General features: G+C 51.9%; 7 protein-coding genes across 7 annotated transcripts; 3 read left to right on the top strand and 4 right to left on the bottom strand.

Annotated features, from left to right (window-relative positions):
- Nucleotides 1–1,771: 1,771 nt before the first annotated feature.
- TRIREDRAFT_53665 (uncharacterized protein) lies at nt 1,772–2,548 on the bottom strand (the record flags this gene model as incomplete). Its single annotated transcript, XM_006961297.1, has 3 exons — nt 1,772–1,949; nt 2,017–2,270; nt 2,351–2,548. Coding segments are annotated over 3 exons (630 nt in total), but the record flags the coding sequence as incomplete, so codon positions are not given.
- A 2,707-nt stretch (nt 2,549–5,255) lies between these two features.
- On the top strand, nt 5,256–7,227 carry TRIREDRAFT_54667 (Acyl-CoA synthetase-like protein; the record flags this gene model as incomplete). Its single annotated transcript, XM_006961756.1, has 5 exons — nt 5,256–5,586; nt 5,639–6,381; nt 6,438–6,532; nt 6,602–6,723; nt 6,785–7,227. 5 exons carry the CDS (start codon nt 5,256–5,258, stop codon nt 7,225–7,227), a joined length of 1,734 nt encoding a protein of 577 aa, XP_006961818.1.
- Nucleotides 7,228–7,318: 91 nt separating this feature from the next.
- TRIREDRAFT_103065 (uncharacterized protein) lies at nt 7,319–9,922 on the bottom strand (the record flags this gene model as incomplete). The annotated part of the gene is made up of 2 exons (XM_006961296.1): nt 7,319–7,861; nt 7,907–9,922. The coding sequence occupies 2 exons, from the start codon at nt 9,920–9,922 to the stop codon at nt 7,319–7,321; spliced, it is 2,559 nt and encodes an 852-aa protein (XP_006961358.1).
- Nucleotides 9,923–10,391: 469 nt separating this feature from the next.
- On the bottom strand, nt 10,392–15,330 carry TRIREDRAFT_103064 (WD40 repeat-containing protein; the record flags this gene model as incomplete). Its single annotated transcript, XM_006961295.1, has 2 exons — nt 10,392–15,257; nt 15,328–15,330. 2 exons carry the CDS (start codon nt 15,328–15,330, stop codon nt 10,392–10,394), a joined length of 4,869 nt encoding a protein of 1,622 aa, XP_006961357.1.
- Nucleotides 15,331–15,755: 425 nt separating this feature from the next.
- TRIREDRAFT_103063 (uncharacterized protein) lies at nt 15,756–17,557 on the top strand (the record flags this gene model as incomplete). Its single annotated transcript, XM_006961755.1, has 4 exons — nt 15,756–15,984; nt 16,024–16,055; nt 16,201–16,245; nt 16,355–17,557. 4 exons carry the CDS (start codon nt 15,756–15,758, stop codon nt 17,555–17,557), a joined length of 1,509 nt encoding a protein of 502 aa, XP_006961817.1.
- Nucleotides 17,558–17,944: 387 nt separating this feature from the next.
- TRIREDRAFT_103062 (uncharacterized protein) lies at nt 17,945–19,416 on the bottom strand (the record flags this gene model as incomplete). Its single annotated transcript, XM_006961294.1, has 5 exons — nt 17,945–18,205; nt 18,280–18,936; nt 18,988–18,996; nt 19,057–19,269; nt 19,333–19,416. 5 exons carry the CDS (start codon nt 19,414–19,416, stop codon nt 17,945–17,947), a joined length of 1,224 nt encoding a protein of 407 aa, XP_006961356.1.
- A 1,741-nt stretch (nt 19,417–21,157) lies between these two features.
- Nucleotides 21,158–24,578, top strand: TRIREDRAFT_103061 (uncharacterized protein; the record flags this gene model as incomplete). Its single annotated transcript, XM_006961754.1, has 15 exons — nt 21,158–21,249; nt 21,325–21,427; nt 21,495–21,875; nt 21,932–21,991; nt 22,050–22,192; nt 22,250–22,376; nt 22,449–22,950; nt 23,026–23,120; nt 23,188–23,321; nt 23,382–23,504; nt 23,579–23,708; nt 23,766–23,923; nt 23,978–24,053; nt 24,197–24,442; nt 24,519–24,578. The coding sequence occupies 15 exons, from the start codon at nt 21,158–21,160 to the stop codon at nt 24,576–24,578; spliced, it is 2,430 nt and encodes an 809-aa protein (XP_006961816.1).
- Nucleotides 24,579–24,592: the final 14 nt, after the last annotated feature.

The raw sequence follows: 24,592 nt of genomic DNA, 5'->3' as shown, positions 1-24,592 counted from the left end.
GTCCAGCCGCCTCTTGTGGCTGCTAAGAATGACCTGCCAGCGATGCATTCTGAGCCAATGCCTTCTGCAGCTGCTCCTACGGATAAGGCCAGTGCGCTGCTGTCCATTCTCCAGTCGTCAAGCACCACGTCTCAGCACGTGCCCCCGCCTCAGCCTATGCCTCCAGCTCAGCCTATGCCTCCCGGTCCCTCGCGAATACCGGATGTGCTCTCGGCTCTGATGCCGGCGGTAGCAGGACAGCCTCGAAACCCCCAGCCCAATGCCAACGCTGTACCCCCAGCCGCGCCCCAGGCCGTGCCCAGCACACACCAGCAACTCCCCAATTTCGTTCCTCCTACAAACCAGTCTTCCAGTTGGAACCCCCTGCAAAACATGAACATGGGACAGGCCGCCGGTGCGCCGCCTCCACAACCCGCCTATCCCGGATACGCCGTTACATCGCAGCAGACCTATACCACCAGCTCGACCGTCAAAACCGGCCCGATGCACCCGACCCAGATCCTGCAGAGAGGCCAGACCAACCAACAGGTTCAACAAGTCAACGCCCCAGAGCCAGCCAAGTCCAACCTCGCTCCCTTCGCAGGCCTCTTCGAAAACCCAGGACAGCCTCGCCCTGGGCAGGTCGTCCAGCCATCGCCTTCCTCCTTGCCGATCCCTATGAGCTCGCCGGCTGCCCCCCCTGCAGCAGCAGGAGGCAACTACAACTACAGGCCCGAAGTGTCCCAGGAACAGAAGAGACAGCTTCTCTCGCTCTTTGGGTCGCCCAACAAACCTGTGGCAAGCAACGCTGCCCCGCGCGAGCCCGCCGTCAGCCACGCCGGGCCATCAGCAGCAGCAGCGGGCTTCTCCATGCCTCGCGGTGCACCAATGGCCCCGGGAGGTGTCGACGGGCAGGCTGGGCTGCAGCGCAACGCGGCGCCATCTCGCAACAGCAACGTGACGCCTATATCACAGGCAGATCAAAGCTTTTTGCTGGGCTACTTGCAGTCCATTACAAAGAATACTAGTCCTAATCCCGCGCGTTGAGTCGGACTGGATGATTCATCATGATGAGTATATACAAAGGATTAAAGAAATCCTTTGACAATCCTTTGCTGTAGGCGACGCGAGGGTATTCTAACTCGAGGCATCATCGTGAGTTAGGTACAATTCTTTTGGTGGGTTGAGGGAAAAGGGATGCGGGCGAGGCATTGCATTGAAAGCAAGGCGAAATTGGGTCAAGCATTTCATATGTCTGTTTGTTCAGTCTACCTGTTGGAATCTTTGTATGAGAGTTGTGACCAATTAGGGGTAAATGAGGGCTCTCTAAACGTATGTAGGGTAGTCTTGGAGGTCTCGAGCAACGAGGACATGGTTATCAGGATGAAGATGGCTTTAGCGTACCGACATGGCGATGTGTCACGGACATGCTGCTTCGTCTTCTCTCTTCTAGAAAGTCAAGGTGATGATCAGTAGATAAATACTTGGAAAGGATTGGGGAGGTCGATTACCCATCTTGGGTGTCTCTACGACTAGGGAAACAGAGCAATAGAGACCCAAATGACAATCAATTACCCACCAACTTCCGGACCAGTAACCTATCTCTATTAGCAAAGAGAAGGCCTCCCAAGGAACATGCCTCTCTCAAAGTAAAAAGAACTAAACCACTGTTATTCTCTAACCACTGCTGGCAAACAATTTGCGAGACGTGCTTAAGGGCAACGTCGGGCCAACGCATTTCCGCGCGAGACCATGGGAATGAGGCCGATATAGAGCTAGAAACAAGGACTAATTATTCTTCAGAAGTGGCTTCGGAAGCGAGAAGCTGGAAGCGGTTGCTCGCATTGCGAACGGAGCGGGCCACGGGGGCCACGGGGAAAGGAGTGCGTCGGCGAGACATGATGGGCATCTGGCTCAGGGGCTGAGCGCAGTCGTCCACGTCCCACTCGATGCGGCAGCCCTTGTATTTGCTGTGCAATGAAGACCATATTAGCATACAAAAGTTAGTCGAGGGAGTTGGAAGGGATGGACACTCACAGCCGACTCATCATGCAGGTGCGCGCATACATGGCACTCGGGACCGAGTTGGTGCTGATGTGGCAGTTGCCCTCGTAGAAATAGATGCCAACCACCTTGAGGTTGTGAATGTGCTCGAGGTCCCTGCGGATCGAGGCCTCGGTGTGGCTGACGTTGCACTTGCGCATGACGAGGTTGCGGGTGGCGCCATTTGCGATGCGCTTGGCAAAGTGCTCGTGCAAGGTCAGGAAGCGGTCTGACCAGCGAATATCGACCTGTTGTTCATATTGTCAGAGGTGGTTTCCTTGGGGATACATGGGGCTTTGGAAGCTTGAGATGGAGATGCAATGCGTACCCTCTTGCTTTTGATGTAGAGGTCGTTATCTCGCACGTGGGCATAGTACGCTGCGGCCGAAGATGTCTCTGCAAAGGTAACGGTAGCGGTTCCCGAGCGACGAGAAATGGAGAGATCGAAGAGGATGCCGCCTCGCACCACGGCCACGATATCAGCGTACGCTGCGTGCTCGGGGACGTTGAGCAGCTGGACGGAACGAAAGACGGGCTCCTGAGTAAGGGTGAGATTGCTGATGGCTTGATCCAGCGCCTCGTTGGTCTCTTCATCATCATCGTCATCTTCATCATCATCGACGCCTCCGTTGACGCTCGAGTTCTCAAAGGAGTCGTAGGTGGCGGTGCTCGCAATGTCGCTCCTATGCTGACTGCCCAGAAGTGACCGCGGGGGCGGGAAGGGATAGAGGCCGTGGCGGGCGTAGTCGATGTACGGGCTGGACGACGTGGTGAAGGACTTTTCGTCAAAGTCGCGGGGGGTGTCGGCGCAGGAGGCGGGCTCGAAGCTCGGGGCGTTTGCGTTGTAGACGTGCTGCGCTGGGACGGCCTCTGGGTATTGGGTTGCCGGCGAGGTGAGGCAGTCGTTGAGAGCCTGGAGGAGCGGTAGAGTTAGAGCTTGCTAGGAGGGGAGTTTTTGCTGGATGGTGATGGGGTGGCTGACCTGGATGACTTTGGGGTCCACGATGTCGGCGTTGAGGAGGGAGCGGCAGAGATTGGCTGTAGAACAGGTTCAGTACGATGGAGGAGGAGGAGGAGGAGGAGTAGAGCAGAGGATGCGTACAGTGATTCTGGGCGGTAAGAACAAGGTGCTCGTAGTCTGCGCGAAGGATAGTAACCGTATCCTCGGCCTGAGGGTCGGTGAACTGGAGATGGAAGAGTCAGCGGATGGAAACTGCGTGAGCGTCGACTTGACAGAGGAATCAAACGAACAAAATTGCCCCTACGGAGACGACGTCGAGTTAGCCAACGGATTCATCCTGAGCAGTGGACGGTAGATTGTCGTGCATTCCCATGGTGGTGAAGTGGTACTGGTCTCTCTGGCCCTTTGGATAAGTGAAACTGGCTGCGTTTGTATCGCGAAAGCAGCGAGAAAAGAGAAGAGAAGGTCGGAAGAGGGACAAGAGCAGAGGAAAGGGGGCATCACGGGAGCTGGAGATCCGGGCATACTTACTGAAAATCCGGCATTTTCGTGGTGGAGAGAAAAGTACGATGAAGTTGAAAGGGAAGAGATTGGCAGTGGCTACAGGAGAAGGAGAGGAAGTTGGTCTTGGGTGCTGGCGGCTGCACTGGATTCACTGGGCAGGTCGTCTGCCAGCTGCCCGATTTGAGTTGAGGGCGCACATTTCGTCACAAGAAATACCTAGACAATGCATGTCTTTACTCATGGCATCCTACCTATTGATGACTATATTGATGGGGATCAATGGTGAATAGTCTATTGATGTTTGCGAGTTTTGTGCTGATTCAGTTGCTGCGTTCATGGCTTCATCCTCCTGTTTCTATCGAGACACTCTCCCCGGAAACTCGACGATATGCTGCGCCATCTCTCTCAGGAAATCATCCCTATCCCTATCCTATTATTGCCTTTTCTAACCTCAAGAGAGGTGGATGATCTCGGTTGCAATAAGGCTGCAGGTTCTCTTTCGTCACTGGAAGTTGTCTGGAGAGATGGCCAGAAGCAGGCCTCTAGGAGGGCGTTTCTATCGGACGCGTCATCTTCTCAAAGGCTCAAGCTTCTTCACAAAGCCCAAGACCAAGACTTAGCTGACCGTCGCCGAGATTGCTAAAGGAGAAATTCTTCTATCAAATGCTGCAACGAACAGGACCGCTACTTACCGTCAAATGCGTACCTTGAAGTGATCGTTGCGGTCATATCCCTCAATCGCACGGCACTGGAACAATGCACGCAAGCATATCAGCGATAACCATGCAACTTCTTATATACTGGAGGACAGATATGTTGCACGCGGAATGCCTACCTGTGTCTACCTTGTATGTCACTCTGCGAGGAGCGTGTAATTATTCCTGACAGGAGAGGCAGACACAATGGATTAGGTACGGAGTGCACGCCCCTGTGCCTCGTATGACTAGATGCTTCACACTGATAGCATGCCGACAAGTCATAGCATAGATGACTACATGTACCTAGTATACATGAATCGCTCATCATCTTGCTTGCACGCAGACCCTGCCATTTGCTGGCTGGTGATCAAGTTTCCTCTTGCCAGGGCCAGAATACCTTATATACTGTGGCGATAGGGTCCCCGACTGAATGTTGGATAAACCCGAGACACACGCCGGACTGCCTTGCCTTATATATGCCGGTGAGACATGACCAACTAGCATCACATCACCTCAGCCGTGCACACGTTGAACACCGCTAACAGGGATCCATCAGCCGCAGTATTGAGGCAATTCTCCACGCCAGCCAGCCGTCTGTTCAGAAAACGGCGAGACTTGGGCCTCAGAGAGCCTTTCCTGAGACGCGCAGATCGCCTAGGAAGACCGCCCTTGCATGGGACGGCTGCCCAACCATGTCGTGTATGTCGGTCCTCGGGACGTACAAGTCACGGACTAACACAACCGCAAAGATTGCCATCATATTGATGTTATAGAGTTTCTTTGATATCTCCGGTCCAGCCGTTGCTTGACTAAGGTATGCAGGGGGCAAATAAGTCATTCTCTCGTTGCTTTTGATCGGGCTTCGACCTGTACTATCGCTGGCAGCCTTCAAGTATTTAAGATGCCCGGATGCCCAACAGCTTGGTCTCCGCGATATCTGTGACATGTTACACAATCATCCTTGACTCATCTTTATAACCGCAAGCGTGCTCTCTCTCGCTCGTTTCTTCGGCAAGCTCAGGTCCATCGCCGCATCAACGCTCTATACAGCCTCTATCGCAGGACAAGTCATGGACTCGACAGTACCCAAAGATGTCTCTGATGCAAACGAAAAGTTTCCAAATGATGCGATATTCACCAGACTCCGGCAAATGTGTACGGAGAAGCCTGACTTGTTGTTCCATGACGACTATGGCGTTGATGCCTGCTACAATGATTTGATCCGCGATGTGATACACTTGCGTCAAATACTGAGAGAACAGCTACCAATATCTTCCTTTGACGCAGACGGATCGCTGAAAGAGGACTCCAAGTCTATTGGATTTCTTGCGAACAGCGGATACTACTTCATTGCGAGCTTCTTTGCCATTGCTGCGCTGGGGGGCATTTGCGTCCCTCTCTGTAAGTGAGAGGGATCTTGTAATCGTCATTGAAAGATGCTGACGAACCATAGCCACTGATGTAAACGCCCAGGAAGCGAGTTACTTTCTGAAGAAGACAAGAGTCACGTATCTTCTCACAGAGGCGAGCATGTTCGACAAGGCGGCAGAATTCCGAGACTACATACACACCCAGCCGGATCAGGTATTGAACTTGATACAGCTGTCAAGAGCGCCAACCGAGCCAAGTTCTGTTCCAACCAACTGGGAGATTGACGAGAAGATGACCTTTTCACCCACCGACGGATGCCTTGTTCTCTTCACCTCTGGTACGACTGGGCTACCAAAGGGCGTTCTCCTCCCCCGCAAGATGTTCCACTTTACCGATGCTCCCCCATCCCAGGAGGTTGTCTATCTTGCGTCTTGCCCCGTTCATTGGGTCGGAGGCACGGGTCTCATTGACAGTGTGCTCGTTGGCGAGAACTTGCATATGATGAAGAGCGGATCTGAGCCCAAGGACTTCTGGGAAATTCTTCGTGGCGGCAGAATTACTGACATGAGCGTGTCGCCGACGCTTTTGAGGAGACTGGTCGAGTATTACGACGATGAGATCCATCACCTTCCAGAAGAAGAGCGCAAGGCGTATATCAATGGGAGCCAAAGCCTCAATTCTGTCTTCACAAGCGGCTCCATGCTGAACCCCTCTCTCGCGCAACGCTTCAATGACTTGACTGGTACGCATATAAGGAATGGATACGGGATAACGGAGATGGGCGGCGGGGTTATGGCCACTCCTGAGGGCTCAACCATATCTGAGGTGTGCGGTCCTGGCTCACAATTGTCTTTCTGAATGCTAAGCTAACTGTTGTGTAGGGATACGTTGGAAAGACCTTTCTGGGCGTCACAGTGAAGCTTTCTGAGGGAGATCACGGAGAAGTGCTGGTCAAAACGCCCAACATGTTTATTGGGTGAGTCAATCCACGGAGCGTTCAGCATCATCTTGGTAAGGATTCTCTGACTTAGTCTCTGATCTATAGGTATTTTGACGATGAGGAGGCAACACGTGCTTCCTTTGACGACGACGGCTTCTACAAGTCTGGAGATTGCGCCCACCGTGTGGGTGAAGATTATTACTTTGACGGCCGGCACTCTTGTGACTGTGCGTTTCGAAACTCCTGAGAAGACGAAACAGGCCCAATCGGCTAATCGTGACTGTGTAGGGATTCGCTTTCACGAGTACACCATCTCTGTTCTTGAGCTTGAGCAGCGTCTGATGGATCTGCCATACATAAGCGAAGCTCATGTTCTGCCTGTGCGAGACCGCGAGGCTGGCGGATTAGTCGCTGCGCTTGTTCGCCTATGCAAGCAAGAAGGCGATGGAGAAGAAGAACAACACACGATTGACCTTCGAACTGTTCGCGAGGATCTCGCTCGCGCTGGAGTGGTGTCGTACAAGCTGCCGACCATCCTACGATTGCTCCAGAAGGGAGAACAAGTGCCATGTACGGCTTCTGGAAAGGCGCAAAAGAAGGAAGCTCTGCGACAGTACTTTGGTATCACCGATTGTATGCCGGATGAGTACATGCATGAAGGTGTGGATTACTGGGGGAATAAGCTTGATTTGAATGCTTCATCTCGTCTGTTTGACTGGGGTGGTCTGTAGGAGTTTGGCAATGCTACCTTGACGGAAGCATAAGACTTTCTTTACTTCAGCATACAATTGATATGCAATGAACCTCAATTGCTAGAGTTTCCTATACCAAATGAAGCATCCGCGCCTCGGCTGAGCCAAGCTCCCACTTCTGGATAACCTCTCCCTGCATGATTCCATGCACATAACACTCTCCCACAATCTTCCAAACCCGCTTCCCCTCTGCAGAATTCCATCTCCGAAGCACAAACGGTACGCCGGAACCAAACAGCACTCCAATCCTGTCTCCAGCTTCCGCTTTCTGCGGGCCGAGGCCAAAGTATCCCTTCTTGGTGATGAAGAATCGTCGTCCCAGAGCGTACTTTTCGATACCAGGGGGTAATGTGTCCTGTGGAACAAGGCTTGGCTGCTGCTTTAGGGCCTCATCTATGTTATCATACGCTCGCTCAAGGAACACTCGGTCTGGGGAATCTTTGATGCCGTCGAGGCTTGATCTGATGCATCCTGTCTTGCGCTTCTGCGCCTGTTGTTTGGCGAGTTCATCTTCCTGTCGTCTGGTTTGCCAATAGGGATCGGGAATCACGTTGAGTAAGTCGAATGGTCGGTGATATAGATCGTATGGCTGCTGGCTCCATGTCGAAGCAAGCTAACATACAAGAGCAACATGCTCATCGTCATGAGGGGGAAAGACACGCGCCTTGAGAGCAGGCCCGAGCTGATGCGTAAACTGCGGAGCACCCTTTCCCTGTTCTCCTTGAGCAGCGGACATGGAGCGGTCAATTGCTTCATTCATCTCCGCAATGGCGATCAACCCTGTAGTCGTTGCCGTCACTGGAGGCTTTCCTGGACTCCATGAACTTGGGACTTCGGGCAGCCAGTCTTGGTACCGGGGCTGGTGTTCTACGCCGTCTGCTCCCTTGCTTTCAAGAGGTTGTCCGACAAACAACGTCGACCAGAAGGCTTCCAACAGATCAGCGACTTGGGGATACTTGCTTGTTGAGCACTTATTGGTCATTGCTAAGCGTTTGCAACAGCCGACTCCGACCATGAAGCGTGTTGCATCGGCAAAGTCTCGATCGACGTCTTCAACGAAGCTATCGTGACACGCTTCGATTTCATCCCACAATATGCCCTTGACTTGCAGAGACTTGTCGGGCTTGTTGATATTGAAGGTGGCATTGACCGTAGTGGCAGCTTTATATGGCGGCTCTGCCGTGGAATGTCTCAGCTCTTGCAAGAGCCACTTCTTCATGTTGCGCTCAGTGATGAGCTCGCCTTGCTGCACTGCATCCGGATTCTCGGGCAAATGGCGACTCTCATCGGCAACAACAAAGACAACATCATCGCGAGGCAGCAACTGCTTGATCTGTTCTATGGTGGCATCTGGGCAGCCGTGGATAGCAAAGTGGGCTGGAATCTCATCAAGGCTCTTCACGACTGCAGAACCTTTGGCGGTCCATTCGAGACGTTTGATGCGGCGTTCTCTTTCTTTCTGAGCCTCCGAGCCGCTGACTAGAGGCGATACATAGTAGCCGACGTTTGACTCCTTTCTTGTCCCGTCGGGGCGGATGAGTCCTTTGGGCTCTTGGTACTCTGGCTCTGCCCACCAGGGGACGTCAAAGTAACGCTGAATGTTTCGAAGAGGCAGCGGCAGTGATCCAAGAGGAACAGGCCAGTCTGGAACCCACGAAGGTATATCTGGACCTGCGTTGCCGCAGTGGCGGAGAAGCTCCAGTCCGGTCTCGCCAGAGAGCAGCTCTGCAGCGAAATCGAGGTATACCTCCTCCACAGGCCGATCATATCTCGTCTCGAGCCGTTTTGACGGCACGCTTGCAAACATGTTCCAGATTGCATAGATCTTGTCGCGCCCATTCGTCGCCAGGAAATGCCTGTACCGGCAAATCAGGTCAAATAGGGCCTGAGGCGTGGGCTGATTCATAAAGTAATTGCCAGCACTGTCCCGTAGACTATCGAGTTCCAGGATCTCCGTGATGGTAGGAAAGGCCTGCCTCTTATCGTCTTCGTGGGCCTTCATGCGAGCGGCGGCAATCACGAGGTTGATCCACGAGATTTGTGCGTGGCCGCAGAGAACAGAGGCCTTTTCCAGCTTGGTCCCCATGGCTCCGGTTGCGAGTTCTTGAACGATCCAGATGCGCCTCCACCATGGGCGTTCGAGGAAGCTTTGCATGGCTTGCCAGGCATTGTTGGGGATGTTGGGCATCTTGTCGTATGGGGAGCCGCTGCCCAGGAAGCTGATCCATTCCAATGCCAGGTCACTGTCGGATGAAGACTCTCCGAGCCAGATGACGAGCTTGCTGGCTGCTGCGTAGATCATGTTCATCATGGGGATTTGATGGTTCTTCTCGATTAGGTCGACTTGGTTGATGCATATTGCGTCAATCCATAGGTCTGCAGTCTGGTTAGGCTCCTGGTATTGTTGCAGAAATGCATATAAGTTGGCGGTAACTGGGAATGCGGTGCCGTTGATGATGATGTCCTTTGTAATTGAGGCTAAGCCCCAGGTATAAGACAAGGCCTCAAATGAGGCGTCGTCTTTCCTCAAGTCAAGGAGGCTGCGTTTGAGGAGGGAAGCTCGGATCTCTGATGACGACGGCGTGCTGGGCTCGAGTCTCAGAATCCGAATCTCGAACTGGTTCAAGGGTAGTTGTTGGTAGAGCGACTTGACGCTCGGACTCTGAGATGACATTTTGATGTGGCAATTCTGAATCGGCTACTACTTGACAATTGGTCTTTTTCTAATTGTAATCAAGTTGGGCATGGTTGTGTTTAAGACCATGTAGGAACACTTCGTGGTAACGAGCATGCCATGTAACCATGTCCCGACTTTCGTTGTCCGCAGCCAGGCAGAACCAGGCACAGCCCCAAAGGATTAGATTGTCATGTTGTGATAGATCGCTCCAGGGTGTGCGGCTCGAGTATACTATTGGTTGACTATCCCTCATTCTTGCAGACGATGCCACTGTTGATGCCTTGCTGACTGCCTCTGGTCCAGCTGTCAGCCTTTAATTAACCTTGTCATAGGACGATACTATTGTGTAAAGATATGAGATTGCACGCCGGCGCCCACTCCTAACCGCTAGAACACAGGTTAGAGATCAAGTACCTAAGTATCAAGGATGTTCCATCCACCCTATAGCATATCTACAGATAGTTTCCTAGGCTTGATACGAATAATTCACCCGAGGCTCGTCAAGGTTGCATTCTATCAGCGCCACTCTATCATCTCTGGGCCAGAAGAGCATCCCATCTTCGGCCAGGCAGCAACTAAAGCTAATGGCTCCAACCCATTCTCGAGGGAGAAAATAGTGTCGATCGTAAGATTCCAAGAAGTCGCTGTGAATCGCCCTCTCAAGGAAGTAAGTACAGAGCCATGCATCGTGATCAAGAAAGACAAGCCTAAATCCTGGCAAAACTCCCAGCGACACTTTGATCCGAGAGGATATGCTGGGTGGCAAATGGAGATGGCCTATAGTCGAGAACAGTCCAGTGTTGAGAGGACCTATATTGAATGCGGAAACCGGAAAAATGAAGCTTTTTTGAATGGTTCCCCTCTGAGAAACGGTCTTTGTGTTTACTAGGACATGCTCCGCATCATGCGTGAGAAGAACATTGATCACCCACGACTCGGAATACGCGCCGTCTGAAGGAGGAGATTGCTCTGAGCCCGCCAGCTCTTCTGTCGCATTCGGAGAATCCTTGGAGGCTAGTCCCGGCCGCTGCAACTCGAAATAGACGGAAGTGCTGATTCTTATGAGTCTAAGCCAGGTGTAAGTCACAACATCTATCGGGCCAAATGCGAGGAGCAAATCTGGCTGAGAAGGATGAGGCAGCCATCGACGAGGACAATCTGACTCGAATTCACAAGTCGATTGCTGCGTGCCATTCTTGAGGTGAAAAACGTGACCTTTTAACCTTGTCGTGATCAAGAGTAGCTCGCTATTAGGGCTGAAGAGCATATCATCGATGTTGTCGTCCTCAAGCACAAGCGGTGGAGCGGGCAGTGAGGTGATGCTTACATGCCCTCCAGTGCCTTGTTGAAGTCTTTTTACTTGAACTTCGCCTGCAAGATCTGCAACTGCAATGAGCTGCCCATCTGCACTCCATTTGATATGAACAACGTCGAGGAAGTTGCGAAAATTTGCAAAGTCGCGGCCTTCAACGTCTCCCCTCTGGAAGAGGGTAACAGAGCCGTCTTCATAACCAACGCAGTATGATGTTGCAGTGGGCGATGTGGCAAAGGCCGTGATGTGTTCGTAATGAGGAACATGTGACTCGGAATATGTAGGCTTCCCTTGATCCTTGGATGATTGAATTGTGTCGATGTTGGCGCTGAGTACTTCTTCCTCCTTCACGAGGAAGCGTGTAAGTGCCGTTGGTTCCCAGGCGTTGATTGTTCCGCCACGGAGGTCATACAATCGTCCACTATCCGGACTGAATGCCAAACTCATCACGAGATCCTCCGATGAAATCTGATGAATGACGCGAAAGCTCGTGAAATCCCAAACGCGAACGGTGCCGTTGCTGCTGCTCGTCGCAAAAACCTTTCCATTTGGACTTGCAGCAATTTCATCTGCGGCAGCCCGAGCCTCTATGTTTTCTTCCGAGAGAGGATGCCATTTGAAGATGCATCCGTCCAGGTATATGCCGAGAATGTGATTTGTGACGGGGTTCCATGTGAATCGCTTGACCGACCACCAGTTTGTCGAGTTTTGCCGCTGGTTGCGGGCTGGCTCGTTTGCTCTTCTGCATCTGTTGAGGCATCGTCCGTCTGAGAGCCTCCAGACGGAGAGCGGCGCTCCTCGGTATGAGGCGCCAACAAGTGAATTGTTGCTATTGAAGGATAGGCAGATGGGAGAATTGACGTTGGTGCCGTAGACTTTTCCCGCCTCGTTGAGAAGAGCTGGATTTACTATGCGCCATCCTTTTTCAGGCTCATCGCACATTGTATACCTGATGACGTTGTCTTCATAGCCAACTAGCAGTTTCTGGTTGTCTTCATCGAAAGCAATGACTCTAGCTTTGACGTTTGGAAAGCTCAGGGTCGTGGTGAGAAGCTCTCCCCCAATGACCGACCATGTTTTTGTTGTCGTGAGGCCATATGTAGCAAGCTTGAGGCCGCTTCCGCTTAGAGCCATGGCCGTCACATGCTCGCCGTGAGATATCCTACATACGCCTGTGAAGTTGGAGGCGTCCCAGACGTGAATGACGCCTTTGGGGGCGAGCGCGGCGAGATGCTTCCCGGCGCAAGAAATATCCAACCCTTGAACATCGTTGGGAAGCACAAGACGACCAAGGCTATCGCTCCACGCTTCGTCACTCAAACCAAGGACCTTCAGCTTGGCTAGCCGCAAGTTGTAGTGGTGTTTATAAAGGCGTGATTTGGCTGGGCAGAATGCTGGAATGATGTCGTATATTGCACCGGGTTCGCTTGCCAGGATGGAGCCAAACTTTCCCACGATCTTGACCAGATCGACAGCCCATTCCTCAACAATTTCCAAATCTGGCGATTGGTCGAGACAGGGCGCATCTTGCGCTTGCTGGCTTTGCAGTCGATGAACAAGCATTGACACAGCCTTCGAAGCTTGGACGAGAACTTCCAGTTGACGAAGGAGTGCCAATGCGTGTATCCAGTCAAGAACCGCCGGGCTGCGAAAGAATCGAGCAAGATGGTTCAACGCTTCAGAGGAGGAAGAATTGCTTTGGGTTAAATGAGATGGCCAGTTAGCCGCTGCATAAAAGACAAAAGGTTCGCTGGCCTGAAGCGCATGCTGGCTTTGTATAAGCCGCCATCGAAGATCGGTCTCCTCCAGCTGCTTCAAGGTACGAACAAAGAGCCTTTCATGCGTCTGGTGGACGTTGATATAGAATTGGCTGCTCAGTGTGTTTGTGAAGTATTCGCGAGCGGTGTGATGCAGCAAGATGATTGTGTCGTTATCGCTGACATGTACAAATTGCCCACATGTGTTCTGGATTGTCTTCTTGAGATCCAGAAATCCCGAGAACTCGGGTGACAGTGCCTGGGCTAATTCCCGGACGCTCAAAGGCCTTTGAGTACATATTGTCCACTCCAGGAGAGCCCTGATTAGAGGCCGGTTCGACTGTTTAGCTGTACTCAAGAGGGCCGCTTCCATGCGTTGGTAGAGATAGATTATGCCGCCCGGGTTCCCTCCAAGACTACTTTGGATCTCTTGCTCAGTCTGACAGTCTCGAATCTCTTCAAGGACCAGCTTCGTCCAGAGAAAGTTCCCCTCCGAGCGTGCCAGTATGGTCTGTGTTAATTGCTGTTTGAACGCATTGCTGCCTCCTAGCTGTTTGATGCCTTCTCCAACTATAACTTCAACATCCTGTTTGCCACGCAGCTGCCCCGGCTGTTCGATACTCATCACACGGACGGATGTCTTGCTCAACCGATTGAAGCCAGCGGAAATTGCGGATGTATTGCGGCTCAGAATGAGAAGTCGTATTGGTACCTTTGCGTCTGATAGTCTCTCAAAGCACTCTAGAAGAGCATCCGGCGAGTCAGATTCGTCCAAGGCATCGAGCACCCAATATAAAGGAGTGCTGCGGCTTGTTGACAATAGGAGCCTCTCCATTGTGTTTCGCCATATCAGCGATGGCTCGGTGGATTGGAACCCCAAGTTTGCTGGTCTGGACCTACTCAAGACTTTTCTAAACTCGGGCAGATCTCTTGCGATTTGTAGTGCCAAGGCTTTCAGGCAACCAGCTACCGAGCGTTTGCGCTGGTCGGAGTAGCTGAAGAAGAAATATTGACACTGAAGACCTAGCTCTTGAAGGTGGTTGATGATAAAAGCTGAGAGAACAGATTTACCGCTGGCCGGAGGAGCATTGTACCATAGAATGTGTGACTCAGAGCTTGCTTTCATCCAACTTTTGACTTGGGACTCCTCTAGGAACCAATTACAGGTTCCAGGTACCCAGTCTCGAAGGTGCCTTTTGTACTCTTCCTCAGACGTCTGGCAGTTGCGAAACAGTGTCTGCAGGTCCCGATGCTCCCTCGCTTCTGCTTCTTGGACGGCCTTGGAGTGTGCTGTTGTGACCAATGACTTGAGAGCGTTTTTAACACTGACATAGTTGGCATCTGCTGGACTGGAATACTTGCAAACGCCACGATGGTCGGCATGAAGAGGTCTGGAGATCTCCCCAGGGTACCCCAAGACGGAAGAGTCCTTCTCTACGATGATAAGCTTCCTCAGACCGATGGGTGTAGGGAGGGTTTCGTAGAAGGACCACAGGGATAGCTTGGGCGCAAAGTGTCGAAATTGTTCATTGACATCTTCAATAGTCGTGGAGCTCTTCTCAAGGTCGGCGATGAAGGTTTTGGGAGACTGGAAGGACGCGGCAAGAATCCGGTTGAGTGTTTCGGCCAGATGAGTGCCACGATGAGGTGTTGAGAGAAAGACGATGGCGGATACAGAATGGACAATATTCTTGTAATTGTCGTCGTGAAGACCAAAGAGAAAGGCCTTTTTGACTACCAGTCCGCCCATGCTGTGGACAACGAAGATGATTGGATTCGCGCCGATGGCGATATCTTGGCCAGAGGGGCCCTTTGCAAAGCGCATCTCGTACAAGAGCTCCTTTGCAAAGTCGGTAATGCTAGAGATGCCTGCTTCGCCACGCCATTTGGCATTATACCCGAAGGTCATGATGCGGGCGGTGCCGACGTCGGGCTCTAGTGGAAGCCATGATTTGGGCCAGAAGAGGAGAGGATCCTGGTCTTTTGTCCAGGTCTTGTGACTGTGTCCGCCGAGGCCGTGGACGAATATAATGTCGAGGGAAGAGAATTCAGGACAGTGAAGCACGTGAAGTCCTAAGCCGGCTGATTTGGGCTGAAGGCTTTTTGAAGGGATAGTTGACCCACGCGGTTCTGGAGCAGTAACTGGGCTCTCGATTGGTCGCTTGTCTTGTGATAAGAGGCTTGAGGTCGTTTCTGAAGGGCTTGAGATAGTTGAGATGAGATTCTTTTGCTTTCGCAACTTCCGTCGGCGAAAATACTTGAGCTGTGGAGGTCGGTAAGCGACCAGCATTGTACGTGTAATAGGTAGCTTGAGGCCGTCGGACAAGACTCACCATCTCGACTCAGCTGGGAGATGCCTGCTAGATTGAGCTTCTCTCTACAATTCAGTACCGACAAACTCTCGTGGATGATCGTCTTGCTCGCTTCACAAGACCCTATGTTGCATGCGATACAACGATGGAAAGATGAGATCCATGGTCGGCGGCTCTCTCTCACGATACGCGCCCATCCCGCCTTTTCTCCACCCCCCCTGTCGCGGCTATTTGCAATATCGCCATACAATTGGCACGATTGCTCAATCTGTACTCCGCCATCATCGAACACATTCTGCTTAGCGAGACGTTGGGAGCTGTTACACCAATGTCAGCGGCAGGCAACCATGGCCTTTCCCGCCAGAGCCAGAGATTGAACAGAGACTTCCAATTTCTTCCTGGAGGGCAGAAGGCGAGGGCCTCCGTCACTTTGACTCGCCCATTCCTAAATGGCGGCTGTAGGAACGATTGTGCTTTGTTCGCGGCCGGCTGGGATGGATATTCCACTATCGGAGGATTTGGAGTGGTGGATCTGGAGCGGCGACTGTGATGCTGCTGGGGATGGAGTGGCGGAGATTGAGGAGCGGAACGGTACCCAAGGCATGAAGCCGGATCAAGATGATAGATGTCACAAGATATCACGAGTAACTATGGATAGGCCTCATCTTACCGATTCGGGTCGGTGATAGTTCCCAAATTACTTGCTAAGTCGTTCAGAGTCCGGGATAGGCGGTTTACTGACTGCCGAGGTGAGTTGACCTGGAGTTGAGATGGGAACAGTATGGCCAAAGTGCCAGCAAGCAAAGGCAGCACCAATTATCGCGACTTAGGTATGAGATGAGACGTACCCATGGTATAGGTACAATACATAATACTGATTACATGTACTTGTAGCCATGGAATTTACTTGACAAGGCCGGGAAAAGAGCAGGCATCCCGGTAACTGGTGGGTCGATAGGCTCGTGAGGGGTATGCATGTAAAGCTCATAAGAGATGAGATAGGGACGTCAACTGACACCCACTCACTCTTCTGCTGTTTTATATCCAGCATCAGTCCTCTCACCCATGCCCGCTAACATACCCTCCCCATTCCTGCCTCCCTAAGCCTATCCTCTGCCACTATACTATGCTCAACAACGATGATCTTGAACGAGCAGCTTGTAAGCTTGCCGACTTCCGCCAGGACTCTTCGCTCTCCAAGATTCTCGACCAGTATGCCGCCCTGATTGAGAGTTACAAGCAGCTCAAGAGCGACTACGAAGAGGAGCGGGACAATAGGGAAAAGTACAAGCGGATGGCCCAGGGTCGCGGCGGAAAGCCCTTTGTGCTCGTTTTGATCAACGGTAACGACTACAACTTCCCCGAGCATTTGATGACTGAATGGGAAAGCGGAGGCGTTGCTGTAGCTGAGGTCTTGAAGAACGCAATCATGGGCAGCCCTCGGTGGAAGAATCTCGACCACTGCGAGATCATGGTGCGCGTGTACGTAGATATGCGAACCTGGGCTGAGGTCCTCCGCAATGTTCTTGACCCAAAGCACCAGAGCATATCGGTCTCGGCCTTTGCTGCCGGCTTCAACAAATCCAACAACCTGTTCGACATTGTCGACACCGGCAGCCTGGAAAAGACGGACGACAAGCTGCGGGCTGCTCTCGACCTATATGCGGCTGGCCCTCAGTGTAAGCACATCTTCTTCGCGGGCTGCCTTGATGCAAGATACGTTCCCGATCTGGCAAAGCATATAGACAAGAGGGAGAAGTTCACCTTGATTGAGAGCCCTGAGGGAAAGCCTTGCAAGGATCTTCTCACGCTGGGGATGAACATTGAGGCGTTTGATAGCCTGTTTGAAGCTCAGAGAATCGTTTCCGGCACATTGAATAGCGGATCTTCAGACTGGACGCCTGATTTTTCACACTCGGATTCCATGTCCGCGATTTCAGGCCTCCAGAGGTGGACCTCAAGAAGAGAGCCGAAGGAGGAGAGTTCCTGGTTCGACCTTACCAGGATTGGACTCTCAACTGGAGATGATGAGCGATCAAGGAGTCCATCAATCGTTACGGCAGGGTCCAAGACGGAGACCAGCTCTGTAGTTCCGAAAAAAGCGCAGGTCAAAAGTAACACATCTGCGAAGCTGGAAGACGCAGAAAAGAAGGACCCTGGTATGGTTGCAGAGAAGCCGCGGAAGACGTGCAAGTTCTTCAAAAAGGATGCGGGATGCAGGTTCGGCTCAGGTTGCAAGTTCCGGCATTAAGGGTTCGAAACACAGCGTATGTGCACATCATCGATTTTTAATTTGGATGTTCATTCAGGAATCTTCAGTTGCCCCTATCAAAAGCAGATGCAGGCAGACCGTTCTTTTGCGCAAAGGCCACCACTCCTGCTATGCGAGAGCTACCTATGTGTACAAATAATGGTCCTTTGGCATATGCTTGTGAGAGGAGGTGGGGGCTGTCTAAAGAGCTGTATACCTTGCAGATATTCAGACGGACTCGCCTTATATCTATATATTTATAACAACTACTACTACAATCATGATTCAAACTCTGCGCATCAAAGCACCCGACTGCCCCCATCGCATGCAGATAGCCGATAGAGAAGCTGACCAAACCAGCAGCAGCAGACAGACCAATCTAGAGCACTAATTATAGATGTATCCCTCGCTTTCTTGCTTCAGCATAGCGATAAGAGCTCTATCTTCCTCGGATCGGGGCTCTATGGGCTGGAACTCGCCATACTTGGGCTTGAAACGCAACACGCCTTCGATGCCATCCTCGAGCGGCAGGATCAGACCAAAGTTCTCAGGGCGGAGTGCCAGCTCGTACGAGAAGATATTGTGGTTGGCAAATGGGCTCCAGCCGACGCCTTGGATGCTCTCAAAGCCAAAGGCTTGACCGGGCAGCTGCGACAGTGGAAGCTTAGTTAGACGAAAGACATTCAAAGTAACAAGGGAGACGAAGCATGCTCATCACTTACCCAGAAAGGGTTATCCTTCAACCATTGTTGGATGACCGCCTCGGTAATGGCCGGCCGAGTCAAGAGGCCCGTCCCAATGCTGCCCCTTATGGTAGAAGCCAAAGAGACGAAGTCATTCCCGTTGATAATATTGACCCACGGGCCGGGAGCAACTTGATTCATCCATTGAACTGCATCCTTCGAGAGGAAGCGGTACGGCCCAATGCAGAGGGCCAGGGCAGACAACAAATGGGGCTGGAGGAGGCCGAGATGGGTATACATGACGGCGAGCTCGGTTGCGCCGACGCTGTGGCCAAGCAGAATAATCTCATAACCCTCCAGGTCCTTTCTTTGAGCATACTCACGCATCTGGTCAGTCATGGACTTGACCAGCACATGTTCCTTGCCGTTTGCATCGACGTATCTCATGCTGCTCGACATCCAGCGAGCATTACTCCCTTTGGCTTGGCCAGGCATGCCCTTGATGAGAACATCGGCCGGCACCGTGTCATCGTTGTTGAAGCCGATCTTGCTTATCTTGTCAGTACCGGTGCTGGCGAAAATCTCAGTGCTCTTGAACACAGTGCCCTTGAAGAAGATGTAGATCTTCTTGTTAACAGTGTCTCTCAGAGCCCAGCCAAAGGCCTCGACCTCGATTGTTTGGCCTTCTTGAAGCATCTAGTAATGATGAGTCTTGATAACCGCGGGCTTCGAGAGAGGATGGCTTACATGGTCTGCCTGTCAAAGCGTTAGTGTCTACACGGGCAATGATTTCTGCGAGCATCCGACTGCACTTACCTGCAGAGGTCCCCCGAGCTTGGTCGATGGATTGAACGCGAAGTGAAAGGTCTTTTCCAGGTTGAACCCCTTCGGTATCTGCTTTCGAAAGACTTCATGCCCGCTAAACTTGGCGTTGAGAATGTCATCGAGATCCTCAGTGATATAGTCCGTCACCTTTTTGCCGAGGTACTGGATTGTCTGACGAGGAACCTTTTTGGCATCGGTGGTGATCTACAAGGCACAAAGTTAGGCATACTGCAGCTTAGAGCCAGATCATGGCGGGCAAACACTCACTCCTGCGTAGCTGGCAATCAGATTCTGAGCTAATGGCTGGGTGATAGCCGCTCCAATTTGCTTGACAAGGTGAAGTTTCGACATGGTGGACATCGTAAAGCTGAGAATGAGAATGAATTTGGGGTAAGAATCAAATGGCTAACAGTGAGTTCACGAGTAATGTTTGTGTTTGCAAAGTCTGTGGGTCGTTGCCCAGGCTTTGTGAGGCGAGGAGAAGGAGATTCTTATACTTTCTGATTTCGGGCAAACAACCATTGTCTGCTTCATCTATAAGACGAAGCTCAACACTCTCGCCTCAGAGCAACAACGAAAGTTGCGTCAGCTCTCGGCTATGGCCAAAAAGTCTCCGCCGTCATCGCGCAAACACATGCTGATATTCTAACGCCAGTATACACATGATGCAAGCCACTCAAAAGCATAGTGCTGTCGAACGGCAGGGCATAGCATCACAATCACTGGACTAGTGACGTTGTCAACGTTCAGCTGCTCAAGAGCGTGGACGAGCCACCGTTTGTGGCTTTTTTGAGACAGGTTCAGTGGTGACCAACCAGAGTCCATGTCCCTTCCAAACACGGGCGGTGCTCTAGAAGAACGTCTACACTAAGAGTTCGTCAGCCGTGTTTCCCCAGACGGACCAGCCCAGTCCAGCCCAATCAAGACGTGCGGATCTACAAGCCGCTCTGTGACTGCAAAGCTCATGGCAAATAGTGTGGACTTCGGCGGCTAATATGCAAGGAACAGCAAGCCACAATTCTTCTCTAGTTCCCGTCCTTGCACCCGTTTCGGGCATCAAACTCCAATACTAGCAATGAGCTGAAGCATCCCGCTGATGGACTTTGTCATGGCCACGAGTGCCGCCACCGGACATACCCGCGATGGTCCATGAGGTGTTCAGCTTAGAGTATTGGGGTCCGCGTTGCCGTGTTCAAGGTCACATGTAGAAGAAAAACAACAACAACAGGACATTGTGCGCCTTGCAATGAGCCAGCTTCTTCACGGCATCGCCGTGCCGTGCCCCTTGCAGGTTGCCCCAACTATGTGAGAAGGTGGCGGCGTAAATATCCCGGCAAAAAACGGCTGAACGACCTCTCTTGACACGGAATACAACTCATCGGCCTTTATCGGAAGATTGTTGAAGTCTTCTGATGGGCAAAGTCAGACATGGACTCGCCTAGAGCTCTTAGGCTTTGCAAGCGGTTCAACTTCATCACCGTGGCTTGCCAATAGTCCGCTATCATGTCTTTCAGAATGTCATCAACACGGGTAGACACAACCCAAGCACGGCAGAGAACGGGAATCATCAACTCACCCTTTCCGGCGGACTTGGACATCGTGGATGCCAATCATACCTGTATATGGTTACAACTGTAACTGATCCCTACAAGCTTCCATCATCAGCTCGAGGATTGAGGATGGCTATTGGCAATAACTCAGCCACCATATCATAGAGATCAGCTTTCAGGATTAGAGTCGAGCTGATCACTATGTCGTGATGTAATTGAGAGTCTTTGGCTGTTCATGGGGCTCGTGACGGAGCGGCAAGCTGCGTCGTGTGATGAATCAGGCGGCTCTATTAAAGTATCGTCGACATCCCCATGAAATCAGGAGTCCAATTCTGCAACAGGCATCTCTCGGCTTTCTATCTCATTATATCAAAAAATTCTACTATTGATCTTTACACTCGTGGTGAAGCCACTCTCAAGTAACCATTATTCACAATGGCAGATCAGGAGCAACAGGCCAAGGCTGTGCTCAAGTCGATGAAACATGCCTCTGAGGTTGGTCTCGTCATCAAAGTGAGGTGAAAACATTGCTGACTTCCTAAATGACCGTCCGTGGTGCCATTGCCAGTGCCATTCCCGTGGCTAACAACCAAGTCCTCACCGTTTCGCTGCCTGGAACCATTATCGATTGGAAGTAAGCCGCACCTTGACATCTCTTGGACCGTGTTCGCCCTCTGGAACCATGCTGAAATACTAACTTATCGGCTAGGGACTACTACTACAATTCCTCCAAGCTCATCAAGCCACCGCTGGACATTCAAGTCAAGGAAGCGAGGCTCGTTGATGGAATGATTCCGTTGTCAAAGTTTACTGTTAGTGCACACTTTTCTAGTGTGTTAACTTGCTGAATATGATTGCTGATGATGGGAGACAATATAGGCCGGCAAGACTGGAAAAAGTGTTGCCCGTAGCTACCTCGCCGCATTGGATCTGCTGGTGCCTGTTGAAGCCTCCGTTTCTGGCGTCATCGGCAACGAGTCTACGCAAGTCACAGATGAGCGCCTCAAGACCATTCGTGACCGCTACAAGCTGTCGATGGCGTATCTTACATCCCCAGATGACACTCCTGGTGGCAATGGCAAGTCAAAGGTTGATACGTATGTGCAGAAGCAGTCTGTTTGGGCCAGGGAAGTGGCTGCGTATGCCCAAGCCCAGGCTCAGGCCATGGAGAGGAGCCAGCCGCCGCCCGGCGCCACTACTGCGCAGGTCCGGGAGGCCAAAGAAAAGTACATGCAGTGGATTCAGGAACATGCCCGAGAGGTGAGTGCTGCCTTGTATTGCTCGGGAGTACAATGCTGACGATGCGTGGGAAATAGTTCAAGAATAACATTCAGACCAAGTACATGGACTGGGTGGTGCATGGCTACAAGTTCATGGTAAGTCATCCTAGCTAGCGTCCACTCACCGGGGCTTGCAGAGCTGACACTTGGCCAGGTTGATTTCCACTTTGGAGTTGTCGACATCTCCTCGGGCATGAAGCGTATCGAGAACAGCAAGGAAGCGTACCGAAACCTGACGGTCATTGCTCCCGATGGCTCGAGCGAGTACAACGGGGTTGTGCTTAACCCTAGTAGCTGGTAAGCGCAGACTTCGGGCTTCTGTACGGAAGAGAGGATGCTCACTGTCAAAACCAGGGCAACCATTGTGGCCAAGAAGGTCCTCAACTGGAAGAAGAACAACTCGGGGCCATCTGCCGCTGAGATTCGCGCCGAGCTTCGCCGTCTCCAGAACCTCCTGGTGTCCCATCAGACGCTACAAAAGGTAAGATCCCTTAATGGAATGTGGCTGCCTCGTAGAATCGTAATAGCAGTGCTAAGATTATAATGTTATCAGGCCATTGAAGGGAACGCATTCTTCCCTGTGCTTGCGAGCAACAAAGACGCAGGCCACGGCGATCTGGAAGGCGCTTATGCGCAGGTCTACGCCAACATGGACGACGAGAATAAGAAGCTTCTTACCCAGAGAAGAGAGGGCGATGCGGCGCCTCCTGAGGATCGCACCAAGGCTGAGTGGCTCAAGAACAACTTCAACATTGAAAGCCGCCTGGAGGGTGTGCTCGCTCTGGAGAAGCTCGTCAAGGTGCAGAAAGAGCACACTGAGAAGAGCCTTAGCCGCACAACCTCGACTGTGCGCGACGGCGAGGAGGCGAACAAGTTGAAGGCTGGCCAATGGCTGGGTGCCAGGATTGGTCAGCTGGAGGCAGACATTGCCGATCTCAAAGAGCAGCTAGGCATCGCAAAGAGCGCCGAGCAGGCCCAGACTCAGCTTCTTGCCCTGCCTGTCATCAACGAGAATGGCATTGTCGTGACAGACGGCGAAGCCAGGGCTGACCCAAGTAAGTCAAATCCCTCACGTTGATGTTGCTGTACGACTCTACTGCCTCTGATCAGATAGCTAACGCAGTTGTTAGGCATCAAGAACCCAACGAAGCCGGACATTGAAGACTTGGACAACGAGGAGACTTGGCGTAACAGGACCGACGATGGACCGGATCCCTGGACAAAGGTAAAGTTACAGAGACTGACCATAGCTTATAAGTTGCTACGAGCTCAGAGGAACTGACCTGTAACAGATCTCATGCAAGGTCTCCGCCAAATCCGATCTCGCAGAGACCTCGACGTCGCAATCCGCTTCTGCAGTCGCAGCCAAGGCAGGCTGGGGATGGTGGAGCGTTTCCGCCAGCGCCAGCCACACATCGAGCAGCTCGTGAGTATAATATCTCCCACTGTTATTGCCGAGTAATTGCTAAACTGACTATTCTTCTAGTGAGGCGATGCAGCAAATGTCCAACCTCGATGTTGAAATCAGCATGAGCTGCATGGTCGTGGAGATTGAGCGCCCCTGGCTCCACGCCGAGCTTTTCGCTGATGCCGAGCTTGACTCTGGAAGGTAAGTCCTTGATCTTTCATCAGCTACAATGATAGCCCAAGAGCTCTTCTGACCCCGTGCCCCCCTCTCTACAGCTTCAAAATCTCGCCTGGTGAGGATGCGCTCAGAGAGGCATTTGAGAAGGAGAGAAACCTCGACGGCGAGTACCAGCAGTTCTCCTCGTTTCCAACTTCATTTGTCGTCGCTGCCGATGTGGAACTCAGTGTAAGTCGTTCATCAACCTACGCCTTTGTCAGACGTCGTCCTAAGCATCTTCTCTAGTTCTCCGGAGACACGACCAAGCTCGAAAGCGCCGTCTCGGCATCGTCCACCTCGGCCAACCTTTCCGTTGGGTACGGGCCCTTTGCGCTCTCTGGATCCCACAGCTCTTCCAAGTCCAAGTCCCGAACCAAGATGGAGTCGACTGCAACTGGTTGCAAGTAAGTCACCTGTCCCGCATATACCAACAAAAATGAGTTGCTGACGTCTCGAAGGATCTCTGTCCAGGCTCCCCAGATTGTCGGCTGGGTTCAGACTCTTCTGCCTCAGCTGCCCAAGCCTAAGACTGGGGTTAGCACGATGAAGGGTCTTTTCAACTAAGGTAGATGGGGCCACATATCCTCCAGGTATTCTAAGGGTAGTTTGTGAGACTTCGTTATAATTCCTTCCTATATATGTTATCTGTTTCACATTTCTTCTTAAATATCATGCAGGTGTTAAACAATAGTAAAGCACATGCGGCTTCATATGATTTACTTCTGGCTCAGGTGCTTAATAGCGCGTGCCTGGCACACACCAGCGGCGGGGCAGAGGAAGTCTCATCGTGCGTACTCAGCGGGAATGAGAAGCACTGTAACCGTCGTTCGTTCTCTTTAGATGAACCTCGTGTAGCGTCCGGTGTCCGAGATACTGACCGACTGCCTGGAGGCAATGGCGGTTCCAAACATGTCAAGCAATGCGTAAGCAATAAGGGATATTTCATGCCACCCCCAGCTCATCATTTTGTGATTAACACGATCACTTATATGTTACTAGGTCGGTTGCGTTGATGGTTCTGGAAGATTACGACCCATATGCGTCACGGAACAACCATAGGTAACATGGGTAAT

Source organism: Trichoderma reesei (genome assembly GCF_000167675.1).
Source record: "Trichoderma reesei QM6a unplaced genomic scaffold TRIREscaffold_1, whole genome shotgun sequence".
NCBI classification, from domain to species: Eukaryota; Fungi; Ascomycota; class Sordariomycetes; order Hypocreales; family Hypocreaceae; genus Trichoderma; species Trichoderma reesei.
The sequence above is the reverse complement of the archived record's forward strand: the minus strand, read 5'-3'. Positions and strand labels throughout refer to the sequence as shown.